This window comes from Leptidea sinapis, chromosome 19, assembly GCF_905404315.1.
Source record: "Leptidea sinapis chromosome 19, ilLepSina1.1, whole genome shotgun sequence".
Lineage (NCBI taxonomy): Eukaryota > Metazoa > Arthropoda > Insecta > Lepidoptera > Pieridae > Leptidea > Leptidea sinapis.
In genome coordinates, this window is record NC_066283.1 from 300,330 (window position 1) to 322,419 (window position 22,090).

Below are 22,090 nucleotides of genomic sequence, written 5' to 3' on the forward strand. Positions count from 1 at the left end.
GCACCAGGTCCACGGACACAAGTTCATGGCCATCTTCCTGCGACAGCCCACCTTCTGCTCGCACTGCCGCGAGTTCATATGGTGAGAATACAGTTGAGACTGTGACATTTGCGCGGGGCGCTGCGGCGGCGCGTGCACCAGGTCCACGGACACAAGTTTATGGCCATCTTCCTGCGACAGCCCACCTTCTGCTCGCACTGCCGCGAGTTCATATGGTGAGAATACAGTTGAGACTGTGACATTTGCGCGGGGCGCTGCGGCGGCGCGTGCACCAGGTCCACGGACACAAGTTCATGGCCACCTTCCTGCGACAGCCCACCTTCTGCTCGCACTGCCGCGAGTTCATATGGTGAGAATACAGTTGAGACTGTGACATTTGCGCGGGGCGCTGCGGCGGCGCGTGCACCAGGTCCACGGACACAAGTTCATGGCCATCTTCCTGCGACAGCCCACCTTCTGCTCGCACTGCCGCGAGTTCATATGGTGAGAATACAGTTGAGACTGTGACATTTGCGCGGGGCGCTGCGGCGGCGCGTGCACCAGGTCCACGGACACAAGTTCATGGCCATCTTCCTGCGACAGCCCACCTTCTGCTCGCACTGCCGCGAGTTCATATGGTGAGAATACAGTTGAGACTGTGACATTTGCGCGGGGCGCTACGAGGCGCGTGCACCAGGTCCACGGACACAAGTTCATGGCCATCTTCCTGCGACAGCCCACCTTCTGCTCGCACTGCCGCGAGTTCATATGGTGAGAATACAGTTGAGACTGTGACATTTGCGCGGGGCGCTGCGGCGGCGCGTGCACCAGGTCCACGGACACAAGTTCATGGCCACCTTCCTGCGACAGCCCACCTTCTGCTCGCACTGCCGCGAGTTCATATGGTGAGAATACAGTTGAGACTGTGACATTTGCGCGGGGCGCTACGAGGCGCGTGCACCAGGTCCACGGACACAAGTTCATGGCCACCTTCCTGCGACAGCCCACCTTCTGCTCGCACTGCTGCGAGTTCATATGGCATTTCCTTTTTTATGAAAAAAACTATGTTTAAAAAAACAGACTAAAAACTGAAAACTCCAAAAAAAGCCGTACACAGAAAACAATTATGTCATCCAGGTAGACAAAAATTTTCATATAAATGTTCATAAAGTTAGTCAATGTTAGTAAAGTCAGGACCACGTGCAATGCAGAGCAGCTCGAATTGTCGGATACCCAGTGCTCTGTGAACGGCTGGATCACTTGGCGCTGAGTAGAGACATCGTACAATGGGATGAAAAATGTGAAAACATGGTCATTATTATTTGAGTTAGTCATTTGAGTCAGTATACTTTAATGACATTTAAATATAATGAAAAGAAAAAACAAAATAATAAATTGGAAATCTTATACATCTAAACTAATAATTCATTAACTTCCTGAGGTAGCTCTTTTTTTTCTTTTTTATTATTTTTCTTAGGTTGGTGATCGCAGGATCAGAAGAAATCAAGAACATATTAAAAATGTCTGACAGCGTAGCTTCTCTTGATGTTTTGCGAGTATTGTATTCTCTTATTCTTTTGAAATCTTTGTTTCTGGCTTCTAAAGCTTCTTCACTTAATTTTCCAACTGGCACAATGGAAGAAGATATTATTTCGTGACCATGAATCAGGACCTTGTGCACAGTGGGAGGCATATTGTACCAGCCATCTATCATCCATAGGAAATCTGACCAATAGTCCCATTTGAAGCCAAAATTTATCTTAAATATCTTTTTTTTGTTTTCTATTTGTTTTTGGGTTTCTTTTGATTTTTCCATTGCTCTACATGATTATAAAAGTAGAAATTGATAAATTTACATTTTTGATATTTCAAGATTGATCTAAAAATATCTTCATAACTAACCAGAGAGCATTTTGCAGTAGCTTTCGAACTTTGATTTAGATATAAGACAGTGTGGTCAATACTGGCAATAAAATCAAATTCACTGCAAAATGCTCTTGTACCACTTAATGAGCTCCAAAGTCAAAATATTGAAATTCACATTAAGGCCTTTTTATTGCGTATCCCTAAAGAAACCATGTCAATAATTTACAACATCCATGATTAATAGCAATGCAATCTTTGCTACAGCTTTCTCACAGTAAAATAATGTATCCGTAAGCAGAAAATGACGCTGCAACTGTTTACGAATTTTGTCTTTAAACGTTAAAGTTTGAGACGTTATTTAAATAATTCTATCACGACTATGGAACTTTTCTTGCTTGTATGTAAAAGGTTGGATCCTTATTACGGTAGAAAAATAGTTTTATCATCCTACCTTCAAATTTGAAAATACTATTTATGACCAACCTCCATACATAGAATCGTTTGTGCATCGCTTCATTGTGTGTCCTCTACCGCATTTATCACGGGGAGTGTTCCGTAGAGCTATTTCACCTGATTCTTGCCGCCGAATTCCACCTTCGCATGACACGCCACAAGGTAGGATTTCATCCCCACCATCTGGACGTGTGACGGACCTCCACAGTGCGGTTTTCAAGGAGCTTTCTTCCACGCACTACAAAGCTGTGGGATGAACTTCCTTGTGCGGTGTTTCCGTAACGATACGACATAGGTTCTTTCAAATAAAGCGCGTACACCTTCCTTCATGGTCGGCAATGCTCCTGAGATTCCTCTGGTGTTGCAAGAGAATGTGGGCGGCGGTGTTCACTTAACAACAGTACGCTCGTTTGTCCTCCTTTTTCCATAAAAAAGGACGTTCAGTTGATGGTAATTGATACGCCCTGTCCATTACAAACTACAATGTAATGCCGCTCAGGATTCTTGAAAAACCCAAAAATTCTAAGCGGCACTACAGTTGCGCTCGTAACTTTGATACATAAGATGTCAAGTCGCATTTGCCCAGTAATTTCAGTACCAGATATTTCAAGAGAAATAGGCACCATTGTGATCACCCCTAATCTAGCCGGGACCCTGTGCAAAGGAGCATCCCACTGGTCAATGATTGAGTAGTATTTTATGAGAGCTAAGCGATGCGACATCCGATCACCACCTGCGTAATAGTAATTTAATTGCTTTGTGAAAGTCGATATTTGTTATAGTTTTTTGGTCAGAATACTATAAACATTAACTTTTAATATAACTATTGCAGGGGTCTCGGGAAACAAGGATACCAGTGTCAAGGTATGTACTGATATTTTATTATTATTAGAAACATGTAGCTGACTAGACCCATTTTAGGTCACTCTCCAAGTGTGAATACCTTTTGACATAGAATAATAACGCTTAGAACGTGAGTAGGCCTAAGCGAATTGAAGAAAAAAATCAATATGGACGTTTATGACCACATACGTTTCGCGCCGCGTCAGTGTTATTCTGTCGACTTCCATGACAAACAGAGCGCGGAATTTAATTTAAAAATTACTTACTGTGCAGTGAATGGGTGTCACAACGCATCTCAAAATAAAGTTAAAGATAAGAAAATCACATTTCACACCTAAATACTATTTCACAACTTTTAATTTAAGCTAATACATTCGTCAAAACAGCAAAACATTTGTAAACAAAACAGACGCCATTAAAAAAATATGTTGCCAGCTATGAATGTACTATATACCCCGAGTTCTTCCGCTGGGATAGTTTTTTGTGTTTATTGGTAGATATTGATAGTTGGCTATAATGTACGACGCATGATGTTATAAGTATTCAAAGTCAAAGTCAAATAATCTTAATTTAATTGGGCTTAAACTAAGCGCTTTGAATAGTTACTATAAATATTTCTTTTAAATTACTGAATTTACCATATTATGTTCGGAAAAAATTGAGCTCGTGAGAACATTAACGGCCACTCTTTTTAACCGACTTCAAAAAAGGATGAGGTTTTCAAAACGTCGGTATGTTTTTGAAGAGTTACTTCTTTATCGACGTATAAGAAAAAATTTATAGCCATTCGTCACGATTTTCGGTTACGCACCATTTTTTTTTAAATCCAAGCAATCTAGCCATCTTCGATTTAAAAAATGATCCCAAATCGTTCTTTGCACCCTCGCGAACCTCGGATACGATATCCATATTGTTCAAATCATAATTTTGCACGGCGGCCATCTTAGATTTCAAAAATGATCCCAAATTCGTTATCTGCACCCCTCGAGAACCTCGGATACGATATCCATATTGTTGAAATCATAATATTGCATGGCGGCCATCTTGGTTTTCAAAAATGATCCCTAATTCGATCTCTGCACCCTCGAGAACCTCGGATACGAAATCCATATTGTTGATATCATAATTTTGCATGGCGGCTATCTTGGATTTCAAAAATAATCCCAAATTCGATCTCTGCACCCTCGAGAACCTCGGATACGATATCCATATTGTTGAAATCATTAATTTGCGCGGCGGCCATCTTGGATTACAAAAATGATCCCAAAATCGTTCTTTTCACCCTCGAGAACCTCGGATACGATAGCCATATTGTTGGAATCATAATTTGGCGCGACAGCTTAAATAATAGTTTTATTAATAACTAGCTGTCCCGGCAAACGTTGTTTTGCCATATAAAGTATAATTCACGCGATAGTTTTATAAATAATAGCCTATGTGTTATTCTGGTGTGTAAGCTATATTATTGTAAAGTTTCATCAAAATCCATTCAGTAGTTTTTGCGTTAAAGAAGTTCAAACATACATCCAGACATACAAACTTTCACATTTATAATATTAATAGGATAGCTGGCAGGATCTCTATCGTCTCGCTCTTTCGTTTCATCGAGTTTCAAATCACAACGATTCTAAACAAGTTTCATTTCAATAAAATAATACATAATATACATATAATGCAATACATTTATAATTATAGATTAATATAAAATAATATGTAATGTTATTGTCACTCCCTATAGTAAATAAATTTATTTCTATTACCACGTGTTGTTTTTATTGAAGTGAAACTTCTTTAGAATCGTTGAGATTTCAAACCGGATGCAACGGAATAAACGACAGGTAAGAGACACAAATACAAAAATGTGTAGGATAAAGCCGGCAAAGAATGAGACAGAAATATGTATACTATTGAAGTGAAAACTTCTTTATCATCGTTGTGATTTGAAAGTCGATGAAACGAAAAAGCGACAGTAAAAGAGCAGTCACATCAATTGATAATATTTAACATGGGAGATAATGATGTTTTGGTACCAGGCGATCATAGTTAAAGAAGAGATTGTCTTAAGTATGGCGCGAGTATACCTTAATATATTCTGACTCCAAGCGCACGACGTATTACTACATAGACACCAGGAGAACATATCTTAATATATATAAATTACGTGACACGTTGTTTGTCCGCGATGTACTCCTAAACTAATGAAAATTAACGGATTTTAATGGGGATTACTGCATGGAGTGCAGTTTGATCCAACTTGAGAGATAGGATAGTTTTTATTTCGATTTGGGACCCATATTTATTTTTATTTTCAATATTTGTTTTGTATGGACATATTTTCTTTGAAAGAATTTATTGACGTTTTGAAATATTATTGGCAAATTCCTATGAAACAGTAGTTTTTTTTAGTATCTACAGAACAACGTCTGTCGGGGCAGCTAGTTATTATATATATTAGTGGTGGTAGGAATGTCTTTCATAGCGGTTGAAATCATGTGTCATCCTAGCAACACGTACCAGGAATTCATATGCAGTTTAGAGGTTCATGCACCATGCAGGTTCACTTCTGGCATGTGTACTTTGTATGCACGCCTTGTTTTTTTTTTTTGTAAATTTTAAATTTATATTTTATTTCTTCTATCGTATTACATATAATCTAGTATTTCTAACAATTTACCGATTTGGGGAAATGTCTATTCACTTGCAACATTATTTGGCTGTGTGTGTGCGTGTTGGCGTATGTAAGTACGTGACGCTCACGCACACATTAATCATAATGTTACTTCTTTAATGACAGTAACTATGAATGAAACTATCGTTCTGAGCGTTATTATTCTTTGCATTTTGATATCTGTCTCACATACAACATGGCATAAAACGGTATACCCTACCACCACGGTAAACACCACTAGACATATCCGTCACCGACCTGCACGTGTGGAGTCCTCCGCCCTCTTGCTTCTCAAGGAATATTCGTCAACGTCCAATCAAACTGTCCAATTAAATTCCTCTTGTGGTGTTTCCAAGTTGATACGGCCTGCTATGCCACGTGTGTGACGTAAACTGCTGTGCCTTTTCCTTTTGCCTATTGTTTCATCGCGTAGCCTAATTATTAATTTTATATTTATGAAGTTTTGTGTGGCAATAAAGAATTTATTATTATTATAGCAAAGTGTACTTTAACCAGACGTGTCTGTTTTTGGCAGTATGCACGTGCGTGGTGCACAAGAGATGCCACTCCTCCGTCGTCACCAAGTGTCCGGGGATGAAGGAAGAGGTATGTTGGCCATGAGCTCGTTTCACATTTCACTGAGTTCTAATAAATTCAAAATTTTACATCAAATGTTATGTAGGTATATGTGCATAGGCACATATTAAGTGATTTTTCTATAAACTCTCATAATCAAAATGTTTACACCAGAAACAAACATAGACTTATTATGCCTACTACTCGGCTAAAAATTATACTGTCTTATGGGGTGATGTATATGCTTTTACAACAAAATCCCAGAAAATGTGTAGAACAAAATAAATGTATAATGAAATACAAAATATTCGTTAAAACACGTTTATGTGGTAAATGTTACTATAACGTAAATTACTTTCTTAATGATACCACAGATTGCAGCACTATATCCTATCGCAGTGTGTTAGTGCAAAAAATAAAACAATAAAGAAACTATTTGGAAAAGTGGTAGTTATGCATTGGGGGTTCCTAAATGGTGATCTTGTTGAAAGGGTTTCTTGAGCCATGTGAGGTCTTGCGTTATTACACAAATATCGGGTGTAATAGTGAGGGTTTCTGCGTGTGTAGCAACAGGGCGCGGCTGGCGGGCAGCGGTTCAGCGTGAACTTGCCCCACCGGTTCACGGTGCACTCGTACAAGCGGTTCACGTTCTGCGACCACTGCGGCTCGCTGCTGTACGGCCTCATCAAGCAGGGGCTGCAGTGTGAAGGTATGTTGTCTCGCCCCTTCGTCAGTCTTCAGCTATACTTGGACGTAGTTTCTGAAAAACGTTCCAAGCAACAAACATCGAATTTTTAGGAATTCGTGTTTTAAGTTTAGTAAATATTAGTGTATTACATGCATGTGGGTTGGGCTACTAAGTCATGATGGCATTTAAAGAGTGACAGTTGGGCTGCCATTTTTTGTCAGTCCGTTAATATGAATCACGTGACCAGTTTTGTGTTCTTAACTCAATTTCGACATGATATTGTGTGTTTGAAACGTTTTTCTGGAATTACTTCCAATTGTTGAAGTGAAACTTCTGTATCGACGTATGAGAGAAGTATAGCAATGTCGTCACGATTTTCGGTTACGCGCCATTTTTTTTATCAAAGTTCAGTATAGTGACATAAAGAATAATATATTAGTTTGAAAATGATAAAGTAAAAATACTTATTTTTATATATGTCTTTAATTTAGTTTAATACGTTTTTTTCTTAAACCTTATCTAGCCAATTTCTGTGAATTTGTAAATAGTAAAATGATTTTGGTCATAAAGAGGTTTTACTTCTTACCTGTGTACTCTGGTACACACACATATTTTTTACAAACGGTGATTGGTGGTCCGTTGCAATTTATTCAGAGAATCTTATTTAATTCTGTCGCATGCATCTAAATGTTGTATTAACATTGCAGCGTGCTCCATGAACGTCCACAAGCGCTGCCAGAAGAACGTAGCCAACAACTGCGGGATCAACACTAAGGAGTTGAGCGAGATGCTCAGTGACTTGGGCATCACGCCGGACAAGAATACTCGCCCCAGGGCTTCCAAGGTATATTCTTATGCGCCATGTAACAAGTAGCTAAAGTATCTAATATTATGAATTATAAGACAATAGTTATAGAGCTAATGATGGGTGTTGAAAGCGGCGACTAGGAGCTCAGGGCGTCAGCATAATTGGGCCAGACTCGGCCAACCGTGAAGTTTTAGGACTTGCTCCACATCACTCTTGAAGTACAGTTTGGCGAGCTGTTTTCATTGGACTTTAAGAAGTTGAAGTGGCCGGATGGCATCTCTCCCTCCGTGCTCATAACGTGTGCACCTGAATTACCTTCAGTGCTAAAGGAGTGTTCTAAAGGCGTAGTGCCAGAATCTCAGAACTCAGCCCTTGTACACCTGATCCCTAATTAAGGTTACAGCTTGGATCCGCCTAGCTTTATTGCTCTAACCGCTCTCCAAAATCATAGATATCATTGTTAACCGCCAGCTCTTGGCAACTGTACGGCTTACGCCATCATTGATCGGCTAGCGATTTTCTGGTACATATATCTAACACATGATATCGGTGTTAGCCATGGAAAACAAGGGAGAAGCTTGATGTTTAACTTTCCCACCTTACGGGCGTCACTACTGTGCTCAGTATTCAAGTCGTTGAAGGTTTGTTGCTCAGATCTGTTACGTTCTTGAACATTTCGTAGTCCCCAAGGCTAGGCTGGGTGGAATTTGCAACATTGTTTGCTCGCCCAGTATTGGAATACTGATTTTTTGTAGAAATGCCAGGGATGGGTAGATACTTGTTAACACGCGAGTGACGTCATGTTGTCATACGATAATCGTATATAACGTCACATACATACTAACGCCTTCCGCTTATTAATGTTTAATTCAAGTTAAAATTAAGTTCGGCAGAAAGGAACAAAACCACAGTAGACATATGTACCAGTACGGAAACTACCAACAAACGTTTGAAATGACACACAAACAAACATGCGCATCGACGAGGCTCCTAAGCAGTTTTCGCGGTCACTACGACTAGCGTCACGTTGTTGTTTATTTCCGCGATCTTTTTAAAAATGCCAGCGTATTGCGTGGTATACTGCTTTTTGAATTCTGCCCCATCAAAACTCCAGTTTTCGTTTCTTAAACTATAAAGTAGTATAGTATATAAGAATGATTTATTGTTATATTATTATTATAATAAGTAGGTATTCGAATTATAAGTCCATGAGATCGATTATAATAAATTCGTGAACTTAATTCTTAATTTACACTAAGATGGCGGGTGCAATATTTATTATAATTTTTTATGTGTGTGGTTTAATGGTTCTCTAGGATGTTTTTTTATATTTATTTATTTTTGACAAAAATACTTACCTGCATGTCTTTTGTCATGGTTTTCGTGAGTGTTGAAACCAATATCAGCTAGTGCTGTCAAAATGAAAATTCAAGATGGCAGCTGCAGAAAATTATCAAGCTTTTCGTCACGCGTTTAGCTTTCATGGTTTTCGAGGGTGCTGAAATAAATAGTGGTGTCAGAATGTTAATCCAAGATGGTGGATGAATGAAATTGACAATTTTTGCGTCATGGGTGTCGATTTCATAGTTTTTGAGGATCTTGAAACTGATAGTGCTGTCGAAATGTAAAACCGAGTCGGAGCTACGTGAAATTATCAACTTTTTTATCATGGGTGTTGATTTCGTGATTCTCGAGGGTAGATGGTGAAGCCGATAATGCTGTACTTTTAAAATAAAATTGTTTTCACCGACACTGCCGAAAATCTCAAAAATACTCATATTGATTTTATTGTGCAAGACACATCCACCATCTTGGATCTCAAAATAGATGTTACATTCGTTATTGAAACTCACGAAAACAATAATTGCCCCGTCTAGACATGTTCGTGGGATGACTGCAGGGAATAGTTTCTTAAGACTGTGGTAGAAGTGAAACATCAACGTATAAAGTATAAAAACACACATTTCAGAGTTTCCCAACAATATTTGAAATAAAGTATTTCAACGAATATAGAAAAAAAAATCAAAAAAATATTTCCAAGAAAAAATTCAATAAAATGTTGTTTATAGTAATTATTTATGCAACTGTTGTGTAATAAGGGGTATTAAAACACGAATGTGGATTACACTGATGACATATAATGGTATCACATGAGTGTTTTAATACCTAATTATCAACAGTTGCATACAAGACTTTATCTACACCCAGAATATGAATCCTCTAAAAGATTCTGGATCAGTTAGATTACTGCTATGCTGCATTAAAACACCAGTCCTAGTAGTAACCTAATATCATCTATTACTGAATATATACAAATAAACTAAGTATTAAAGAAATAAATATTTATTTTAGTAGTTGTTTACATTTTGCATAGTGCAATTATTTAAATTCACTTGAATATTATGTTCTTTTGCAGCGCTTAAAATATCTGGCGGTGTGCTGTCAAAACTTGAATCGCTCATTTTTTCAAGAAAAATTGCGGGGTTTCGAATAACCTACTTTTTTTTACGGCGCGCCACGTTCTGGTAGTGTGGAACGCGGGTAAACGAAAATGTTCTTTTTTTTTAAATTCATACAGATATCACGCATCGAGCAATAAGAATGTGGCTGTTCGTTGAAACTCTTTGCGCATGAAGGGATCGAAAAAAAAACCAAGGAGTGTTGTTATGAAATTCACTACAACATTACAACACTCGTTTGGATGATGTAATAGTTATTACGATATTGGGTGTTTTAATGTTGGTAATAAGCTAACTGGTTCATCTTTAATAGAGGATTTAAAGCATGGGTGTAGATAAAAAGTATTACATAACAGTCATCATGTAGACTATAATATTATTATACACTGTATAGCTATCATACATACACTATACATAAAAATTTTACGCTTTTTACTTTTTTACGCTCCTCAACGACCCATAAGTAACTTCGTTCCAAAACTCCTTTTTTAAAGTCTGTTAGAAAAATAACCTGACAACCCTATTGCTTCAATGGAGTGTACGCACATGTAGGTAAGTATCTTATCAACAAGGTTTAGTTTCCATACTGACACATATGTCTACTGTGACGAAACAGCTCGATGCCTAAAATAGGTTGTAAAGCGGTTTTTGTTGGTAAGATTAGCTCAACCCTTTACGAAGTAGCAGTAGATTCAATAAGATTTTTTTTTTGATATTCATAAGTGTCACTTCCGTGACCTACATGAATAAAGTGACTTTGATTTGAATTGAAATATTCCAATATAGCACTTAATGTTTATTATTGGATACTTTTAAACGATTTTCAAATAGCCTATTGCGGAATTACCAGTGCTCTATGACAGGCAGGATCACTTGGCGTGCGTAGAAGGTCACTGTTAGTCATCTTCAGCTTCTATCACCTGGAATGCGACAAAGAGCTAATTAACTGCTGCCGCCGATGTGTGTGGCGCACGTGTCAACGACGTGCACTTGGTGTGTTGTAATAAACACAGACGGCATTGGTCACTAGTGACCGGATGAAGCTGATATAAAGTATCATAATCGAGTACGCCTCCATTGTCTGGTCACCTCAATATAATACATATACTGATATGATTGAGTCTATTCAAAGATGTCTTCTTCGCGTATTGACGATTAGGTTTGGTCTAAAAAGGGAGCTGACTACATATGAGGAAAGGCTATCTCACTTCAAGTTACTGAGCCTCGAGAGTCGTCGCAAATTGCATGGCCTAACGACTTTATACAAAATACTGGATGGCACAATTTCTACTTCCCTCTTGTCGAATATCCATCTAAGAGTTCCCAATCGGTCTTCAAGACATGAACAGCCTTTTATCATTCCGTTCTGCAATAATAACGTGTCCTTCCAAAACCCCATCTATAGAATTTGTCGTCAATACAATGCACTACTACTCGAAATCAGTGAAGTACCTGACATCCACAGTTCATCTGTTTGTAAATGGAAATCTAGTTTATATAAATTCCTTAATTAGTTTAAATTTTTAAAAAAGCATCTTAATTTAACTTCCATAATTATTTCCATAAATATTTGTCCAAATATATATTCTCTCTATCTTTTTCTTTTATAATACTACATTACCTAAAGTTAGTTTTAAAATCGCTATTTCTGTTGTATTTGCATAGTTATCAACTTATGCTAAACATGCTGAGTACACACCCTCGTGGAGTTGCAGCCTATCTTGTATTTAGCTGATAGTTTATTTTTTTTATTATGTATTTGTTGTAATTCTGTTGTGTGTACCTATTAAATAAATAAATAAATAAAATAACACATTGAACACGCAGTGCGCACGTTTGCCACTTCACATGACAAGTTTACAACAATATAAGGATCGATCTAGCGTCACCGTGTTTGTAATGGTAACGCGTCTAGTGTTCTCCTCTTGTTCCGCAGTATCTCAACACTTCGCTGCTTGAGGGCTCCGCGGACTTCCTCGCAGATGACAAGGACCCGGACCGCTATCCAGACAAAGGTTGGTGCTGAAACAATACCTGGATCATATATGTGGGAAAACCTCGTAGATCATACATTTGCATGAAACTAAAAGTACCTATTAGCTACATAAATTTGTTTTGTTTGTGAAGCCTTTAGCTATAGGTAACACGTAACATGCACTACATTAGTATTGAGTTGAGAATATCCACAATAGTACATTATCACATCCATTATTGGTGGTTATTATACGCGATAGACACAACATGAGCCATCGTTTCGTATGTTAACGCGTAGCAAGCATTTGTTTCGCTTTGTTTGATTTTAGTTATGTGTGCGTACTTTGACGGTTATGTCGTTTGTCGCATGGCGTCCACAGAGCGGCTCGCACGGGACATGTGGGGCGAGCGCTGGGAGGAGCTGCAAGACATATTCGCCGGCTGCCCCTACCAAGGTGATCAACGCCAGCTAGGAGCTTCGGTGGCGGGGAATGGCTCGATTTCTTATTACTTTATTTTTACTGAGTATGAGCAGTAGCGGATGATGACGATGGACGTACCCAGTAGTAATGAAGAGTGACGCTAGCGATGGCCGCGCTCATTTCAATCCGCCTTGCTTATACTGAGTGATTTAAAGTGCCGGTGCTGGAGCTTACTGTTACTACGGAATTTGCTTTTTTATCTGTGTTGTGTTGTGTTGAGAGCGTGGCGCGTCTGTCTGTACGTAGGAGTGATCGAGCAGCGTGGCCCGCAAGCGGAGGACTCGGCCTGGCGCGACCTCGAGGATATCTTCGGCTGCCACCCAGGTTTTATATCTTCTTTGTGTGTTTTTTTTAAATTATTATCCATCATCAGCCGGAAGACGTCCACTGCTGGACAAAGGCCTCCTCCAAAGATTTCCACGACGATCGGTCCTGCGCTGCCCTCATCTAACGTATTCCGGCGATCTTGACCAGATCGTTGGTTCATCTTGTGAGGGGCTTATCAACACTGCGTCTTCCGGTACGTGGTCGCCATTATAGGCATTAAAGTCGTCGACTTTAATGCCCCAACTGTCGTCTGTCCGTCGAACTATGTGCCCTATCCACTGCCACTTTAGTTTAACAATCATTTGGGCTATGTCGGTAACTTTACCTCTTTCGGATCTGTTGGTAAGCACTGCTTCTATCACAATAGACTGATATTGATATCAGTTTATTATGATTTACCACACTACACTTACGTAACTTCAAGTGTGTTCGGAAATCCTCGGGCTCGTTTTTAGCTCCTTTTATGTGTCATCGCGTGGAGATTGTGTTTAGTTTCGATCAGATTTAAAATGACCTTATAGTTATTTATGCAACCGTTATGTAATAAGGGGTATTAAAACACGAATATGAGTTATAGATTATTGGTGATAGTAGTATCACATGAGTGTTTTAATACCCCTTATTACACTACAGTTGCATACAAGACTTTATCTCCTATAATATGAATCCTCTATAAAATATTCTAAAATAATTAGCTTACTGTTAACATTAAAAAAGCCAGTCCTAATAACGATTACATCATCCAAACGAGTGTTTTAATGTTGTACTGAATTTCATTACAACACTAGTTTGGATGATGTGATGGTTATTAGGACATAGGTTATTAATATAAATGTATAAGAATCTTTATTATATGATTTAAAGCTTATGTGTAGATAAAATTATTAACTTGACGGAACTATGTGTCTTTATCCATTTGTTTTAAATGTATATCTGTATACTGACAAGTTAGATTTGATGAGAAACAAAACACAGTACAACATTTAGAATGACTATTGTTTTCAGTTTTATTATTATTACTTAATATCCTGGTGCTATGTGTTATTTGAAAATCTTTTGTTAAAAATTCTTCTCGAATCATCTAAATTACTCGATGGAAAGGGAACGAATATGAGTTATAGATTATTGGTGATAGTAGTATCACATGAGTGTTTTAATACCCCTTATTACACTACAGTTGCATACAAGACTTTATCTCCTATAATATGAATCCTCTATAAAATATTCTAAAATAATTAGCTTACTGTTAACATTAAAAAAGCCAGTCCTAATAACGATTACATCATCCAAACGAGTGTTTTAATGTTGTACTGAATTTCATTACAACACTAGTTTGGATGATGTGATGGTTATTAGGACATAGGTTATTAATATAAATGTATAAGAATCTTTATTATATGATTTAAAGCTTATGTGTAGATAAAATTATTAACTTGACGGAACTATGTGTCTTTATCCATTTGTTTTAAATGTATATCTGTATACTGACAAGTTAGATTTGATGAGAAACAAAACACAGTACAACATTTAGAATGACTATTGTTTTCAGTTTTATTATTATTACTTAATATCCTGGTGCTATGTGTTATTTGAAAATCTTTTGTTAAAAATTCTTCTCGAATCATCTAAATTACTCGATGGAAAGGGAACGAATATGAGTTATAGATTATTGGTGATAGTAGTATCACATGAGTGTTTTAATACCCCTTATTACACTACAGTTGCATACAAGACTTTATCTCCTATAATATGAATCCTCTATAAAATATTCTAAAATAATTAGCTTACTGTTAACATTAAAAAAGCCAGTCCTAATAACGATTACATCATCCAAACGAGTGTTTTAATGTTGTACTGAATTTCATTACAACACTAGTTTGGATGATGTGATGGTTATTAGGACATAGGTTATTAATATAAATGTATAAGAATCTTTATTATATGATTTAAAGCTTATGTGTAGATAAAATTATTAACTTGACGGAACTATGTGTCTTTATCCATTTGTTTTAAATGTATATATGTATACTGACAAGTTAGATTTGATGAGAAACAAAACACAGTACAACATTTAGAATGACTATTGTTTTCAGTTTTATTATTATTACTTAATATCCTGGTGCTATGTGTTATTTCACCATAGTTGATATAATATTGTAAATATCGTTATTGTTGTGGTTGACAGGGTCCGAAGGCGAGGGCGGAGCGACGGGCGAAGGGGGCCTGAAGGTGTCGCTGGATGACTTTCATTTCATCAAGGTGCTGGGCAAGGGATCCTTCGGAAAGGTCATGCTGGCGGAAAAGAAAGGCACTGATGAGGTGAGTGGAACACAGTGATAAGCATATGATGAAGATGAATACTTGCAACTAACTAGAATTTGCTAGATCATTAAGGACGATGACACATTCTATATTCTTTAATTCGCCGTTCACTTACATATAGTTTTTATTTATTTATGTAGGAAATCAAACAGTTTATAACAAAATATAGTAAAATTTAAATTAAGCACAAACTTAAACTTCCATAAAATTAAACGCAAACTTAAAATTTCAAAGCAAAAGGACGGTCTTTACATATATTTCACAAATATTCACTTACAAACTAACATTCACATTGTTACCGACATAAAACATTTTATACAAAATAAAAAGAAAAAAATAACATTTTAAACAGACACGCTTCACTTACTTTTCTTTTATAGTAATATGTAAAGGGGAGATATCCGAATCAATTTCGTTCGCTCATCGAATCGGTCCGTGTGGCGGCAGGTGTACGCCGTGAAGGTGCTCAAGAAGGACGTGATCATCCAGGACGACGACGTGGAGTGCACGCTGACCGAGCGGCGCGTGCTGGCGCTGGCGGCGCGGCACCCCTTCCTCACGGCGCTGCACTGCGCCTTCCAGACGCCCGAGCGGCTGTTCTTCGTGATGGAGTACGTGGAGGGCGGCGACCTCATGTTCCAGATCCAGCGCGCGCGCAAGTTCGACGAGCCGCGAGCCAGGTACCGCCGCCGCCGCCGCCGCTCGTGGCCCAGCCCGGGTACTCATTCTGACGGCTGTTCATCGGCAGGTTTTACGCGGCGGAGGTGACGCTGGCCCTGCAGTTTCTCCACTCCAACGGCGTCATCTACCGCGACCTCAAGCTCGACAACATCCTGCTGGACAGCGATGGACACTGCAAGCTGGCCGACTTCGGCATGTGCAAGGAGGGCATCGTGGGTATGTCATGTGTTTACTCCCGCGACTAAACATTGGAAACCTATATTAAGATGAAGCCGGGTCTACGTTTATATTATTTAAGAATAAATCTGTGGTGTAAACCGAAATCGGCATCACGCCATCTTCAGCCGATCACGAATGAGTGGCGATTACAATTTTTTGTTCTAAATTATTTATCATTTTATTTATTTATTTATTTTATCAAACCACACGTTATCATCACGGGGTATCCTAATGCGATACAGGTACATATTACATTATTAATTTTACATTAAATATCATTTAATACATACAAAAATTTTCCAAGGGCATCTTGACTCCGGCTTGGAAATCGGCGAATGTTGTCCACACCCATAAAGGCTATACGTAGATAGTACAAATGGACGCGGATAGTAATACAGAGTGATACACGTGATATTGAGAAATATCGCTCGATCTCATTGTTGACGATCTTTGGAAAATTGTTCGAGTCCATTGTGTGCCCTATTCTGAGTCATCATATTAAGTTCCCCCCTAGTGCATGAACAGCATGGATTGTGAACTTGTTCACTGTACAAGCGAAGTACACAGATTTACGGCCTGGCCACGGGGATCGGCGATGCGAATTGCGAGGCGACCATTCACGCTGCGCCGTTTGCAGGCCACACACCAGTCACGTTCGTCGCCGCGACCAGTAAGGAAGTTCGACAGCGAAATGTCTTTATCGAAATTATCTCGATATTCCTTGGAAAGTAATAGTTTTTTGGTTCAAGACCTAATATTTGGAAGAGATTGTGGAGTACATGATTTAAATAAGAATCGAGGTATAGATGGAGAATTCCACAAGAAGTACAGAATACTAATACTAAGTACAGTAATATCCAGATTTTTTTTTGAGTTTACCAGAATGAGTATTGAAACCTTCGATTATATTCTTATGAATATTCAACCAATATTACCTGGGTCAAATATTTTACTGCCACACGTCCTACTTGGCGACGAAGCCTATCCACTAAAAACGTATCCTATGCGACCCTTTCCATCGAGTAATTTAGATGATTCGAGAAGAATTTTTAACAAAAGATTTTCAAGAGCTCGTTTGACAATTGAGTGTGCTTATGGTATTATGACTAATAAGTGGTGAGTTTTCCTCAAAGCAATCGAAACAGACACCAAACATGCAAAACTAATTATTAAGTTTGAGTGTCTTCTACCACATAATATTGTAAGAGAAAAAGATGGAAACAGTGATCCCGATTTTAGACGGTACATGCTTTCTAGATCTACATCTAATCAAGTTACGACGTCTCGGCGGAACAATAGAGCTACGTTATGTGCTATAGACATAAGAAATCAATTTAAAGACTACTTGGTAAAGTATTTGTGATGAGTTATATCATAAATGTTACTGTGGTTGAGGTCACGTCAGCTAGCGTAACGTAGCTGGCGCTGACACAAGATAGTTCTGTTATTATTTACAAATACCTATCCAAGTAAATATGTAAAGTTAAAGTGACGAATGGAGTGTGACATTATTAATTATAAAATAAATACTACTTAAATTCAGAATCTGGAAATTTTATTTTTATTTCTTCCCACAATCTCTTCACTACATGCTTAAATTTATGCTGTGGATGGCCAGACTTCCAAATAGCTGGTCTAGCCAGTATTTTAGTAATAAAATACTCTGTATTCATTTTTCGCCGCGAAAACGACTAAACTTATTTAATCCCTGCTCTATTCGCCGCGACTGCCGCTCGACTCCGTGGCTCACGCCGTACTGATTCATGCCTTTGTTTCGCTCGCTCGCCGCGAAGCCAGTCGCCCGCGCGGTTCGCTCGGTACATTTCGCCGGTCGCATCGCTGGTCGCCGTTGCGCGTGGCTTGATTAGTACATTGCTATGAGTTTATTTCAGTCGCTAGACGCTTCGCCGTTCGCACCGCGTGAATATTAGCATCGGCGAATGTCCCGTGGCCAGGATGTTAGACAATGTATAGAGTAAAGCTTTCGACAATGTAGCGCATAAATTACTCCTAAAAAATTGGTCTGATTCTGATATTTGGACTTCTTTATTTATTGTTTTAATTATATCTAAAGCGTTCAACGCAAAAAGTTTTCTTATGTGGAAATGAGTCCAAAACCTTTGACGTTCCTTCAGGTGTTCCTCAGGGGTCTGGTTTAGATCCAATTATTTTTAATATTTATTAATGATTTTGAGCAACAGATAAAATAGCGTCAGTACTCATTTCTGCCGACGATCTCAAGATATACAAAGTCATTAAGACTACTGATGACTTGACTCAATTACAAGATGATCTAAATGCAATATGCAGTTAAGTCGAACTAAAAAGATTTCCAATCCACGTAAGAAAATGTACGCACATTAAATTTCATCGAAAGCGCAATTTCCTACAGACTACTTATTATAAAGATGATTGTAAGCTAGAAGAAGCTCGCCAAATAGAGACTACAGTATTAGGTGTTATCTTAGATAAACCAAACAATCTTTTATAGCCCACCTCGACCATATTATGATTATACGACCAGCGTTGCCGGCCTTTAAGGAAGGTGTACGCGCTTTTTTTGAAGGTACCCATGTCGTATCGTCCCGGGAACACCGCACAAGGAAGCTCATTCCATAGCTTTGTAGTACGTGGAAAAAAGCTTCTTGAAAACCGCACTGTGGAGAACCGCCACACATCCAGATGGTGGGGATGATATCCTAATTTGTGGCGTGTCGTGCGAAGGTGGAATTCGGCGGCAGGAATCAGGTTGAACAGCTCTTCGGAACACTCCCATAACATATTAGGATTAATATGACGTAATTGCGTTTTTTTAATAATAACATTGCTTTTAAGCTTGTTTATTGTGCATTAGTTAAGGGTTTATTAGAATACTGTGCTGAATTTTTACAGCAGTAGCAAAACTATTTTTGAGATCGCTGATGGGTAGCCGACCACATCTTGAATGATCTTCTGGTACTTTGCTTGAGATCATCACATTTGTCGGCCCTCATTGTAGTGTGAGGCCAGTTAATTTCCGTCCCTTTGCTGCGAAACATTTCAGAGCAAACATATCATGGTGTGATTCTAAGAATTTGTCGGGAGCATAACGATTTCTACAAATCTGGGAAATTTGGCATTCATTCATGAATCTCATTATTAATACGATTATTATTCAAATACTGAAATAAAATTAATGCTGTAGTTCGACTAGATACATGACGAAGCACTGAATAATAATTTTGGATATTTCAAAAAAAAATATGAGCTTTCACTGATTAATTAGCTGTATCTTGTCTATCATCATATTGAATCTATTAAACATATTTTTATTATTTAAACAGAAATTCAGATCTGCATCACGTTTGGTATTTTCTGTGTGTGTCTAAACAGTGTTGTTTATTTTATTTACATAGTGAGATATATTAAATCTAATTATAATTATAGCATTACTTATATTATGCTATCAATACGAATGATCAACAACTTGTGCTTCACTCGACTTGAGACTACTTCCTTCAATATTGAAGATACAACTTGTATCCATCACTGTTTTATGTATCGACTGAGATAATAGATGATCCCAGTATGCAACTATCTCATCTTATTCACAACCTATCACACAACGTATCTCATCAATGTTGACAGAGGGCGTCACCACCACAACGTTCTGCGGGACTCCGGACTACATCGCTCCTGAGGTAACTGATTCATTATATTTGGGACTTATAATACATAATTCGTTATCAAGTTGTCACATGTCCCTTTTTATTTCTTAACAACCTTATCCGAGTTACACTTCATAGTGACTAATATTTATGAGTAAATAATAACAGTACATTTTATGTATGAGTTAATAATTAATAACAGTACCTATACGTTTTATGCATATTTTGAAAATGATGTTATAGTTTATAATCTATAATATAATATCGTGTAGAGGCGAAACAGGTGTCGAATTGATTGAATATAATCTTGAGAATAATCTTATATAATGGATGTATGCACTTCGATGAATCAATTACTTGCTGCTGTTTTCCTGAACCGATACGACTTACAAAGAACATACTTAGCTTTACACCTTAAATGCCGGCATCACATCTCTTGAACTCTTCTGTTGTGGATGTCCATGGGCGGTTGTTTCACCACTCCATCACCAGAGCTTCTTGCCCGTTTGCCCCTCTTCATCATTTTCATATGAGTAGGAAAAAGTCCACTTCTGGATAAAGGCCTCCCCCAAAGACCTCCACGACGATCAGTCCTGCGCTGCCCTCATCCAACCTATTCCGGCGATCTTGGACAAATCATCTGAATTCGAGAAGTCACCACAACCACAACAATAGTTGAGACTGCTCCAGCATTAGATTGTGCGTTGTAGTGTCTGTTTTCAGTTTGGTGGTTTTTGGCTAGCGGGATGGCTATCGCATCAGATGGAGATGCTCTCCCGGAATGATTTTTTTTTTATGAAATTAAGAGACGAGACGAGCAGGACGTTCAGTTGATGGTATTTGATACCTCCCTTAAAGCCTCGCTTTGTTTTCGAATTCTGTCTCGAAATCTCGAGCGATTGCCAATTCCGTACTCACCTGGATGTCAATTTCACGGCAATACTTCAAGCCGGCCCACATTCTAGCACTCTACAAACCGCAGGTCCTACCACATATGGGGTATAGCTGCCATTTCAGGTCCGACGCAACAGTATCAGCTCGAATTTTTTGGCCGTGTGCAACGCAGAGCTGCTCTCATTTTGGACACGTGCCAGTGCTCTGTGAACGGCTAGATCACTTGGCGTAGAGACGTCGCTTCATTGTGTGTTTTCTTCCGAAGAGCTGTTTTATTGTGGCACATTCGTTTATCCTTCCTCCAAAGAGCGGTTTTCAAGGAACTTTCTTCCACGTACAACAAAGCTGTAGAATGAGCATCCTTATGCGGTGTTTCTGGGATGCTACTACACGGGTACAAAGCGTGTACATCTCTCTCTGGTGTTGCAAGAGAATGTGGGCGGCGGTGATCACTTTAAATCAGGTGACCTCGTTTGTCTTCCTCTTCCAAAAAAAATTCTACGTCGAAATTAAAAAGCTATTCATATACAACCAGCTTTCACTATGCTCGGTCGGGCGATGTGATGTAGACGGCCGGGATGAACGGGAATCATATTCGTAATATATCTGTTACTGTTGTTCAGATCCTCCAGGAGCTGGAGTACGGGCCTTCGGTGGACTGGTGGGCGCTGGGCGTGCTGCTGTACGAGATGCTGGCGGGGCAGCCGCCCTTCGAGGCCGACAACGAGGACGAGCTGTTCGAGAGCATCCTGCACGACGACGTGCTGTACCCCGTGTGGCTCTCGCGCGACGCCGTGTGCATCCTCAAGGGTAACGGACCCCTGACACGACTCGGACAGCCTCGCTTCATGTGTCTAGTGGTGCAAGACGAGGCAAAGCCAGCGGGGCTTCTCCAACTCATGTTTATATCTAAGTATTTTCACCAAGACTCGCAATCATTTCATTTAGGTGTCTCCCTACCTATCTTCAGGGGCGTGTATTCAATATAGGATTATAGGCATAACCTACCTCAGTAAAAACCTTAATTAAAATTATTATTTTAGCACTTGTGCTATAGTTAATTTATTGCTATAGTAAATTTGGTGCTATTATTCCATAACCAAACTGTCATTAAACATTTGCCCAGTAAGTTTATCTAAGGTTTTACCTTACGCTAAACCTTTGGTAGGCAGCAATGAATATTTTTACTATAAGGTGGTAGGCA

The 22,090-nt window shown here is 38.8% G+C and overlaps 1 protein-coding gene across 2 annotated transcripts in view; it reads left to right on the forward strand.

Moving 5' to 3' along the window:
* The window catches only part of LOC126969749 (protein kinase C), a 37,112-nt gene that overhangs the window by 4,487 nt on the left and 10,535 nt on the right, over positions 1-22,090 (forward strand). The window contains exons 6-16 of one of the 2 annotated variants that reach the window (XM_050815308.1): positions 3,131-3,162; positions 6,345-6,415; positions 6,953-7,094; positions 7,781-7,917; positions 12,277-12,355; positions 13,043-13,120; positions 15,309-15,442; positions 15,893-16,125; positions 16,194-16,342; positions 19,973-20,025; positions 21,510-21,696. In XM_050815308.1, coding sequence (XP_050671265.1) covers positions 3,131-3,162; positions 6,345-6,415; positions 6,953-7,094; positions 7,781-7,917; positions 12,277-12,355; positions 13,043-13,120; positions 15,309-15,442; positions 15,893-16,125; positions 16,194-16,342; positions 19,973-20,025; positions 21,510-21,696 — 1,295 coding nt within the window. Of the gene's footprint in view, positions 1-3,130; positions 3,163-6,344; positions 6,416-6,952; positions 7,095-7,780; positions 7,918-12,276; positions 12,356-12,643; positions 12,770-13,042; positions 13,121-15,308; positions 15,443-15,892; positions 16,126-16,193; positions 16,343-16,649; positions 17,891-19,972; positions 20,026-21,509; positions 21,697-22,090 lie in introns of those variants that run through there. The other variant, XM_050815309.1, reaches the window with a different exon arrangement.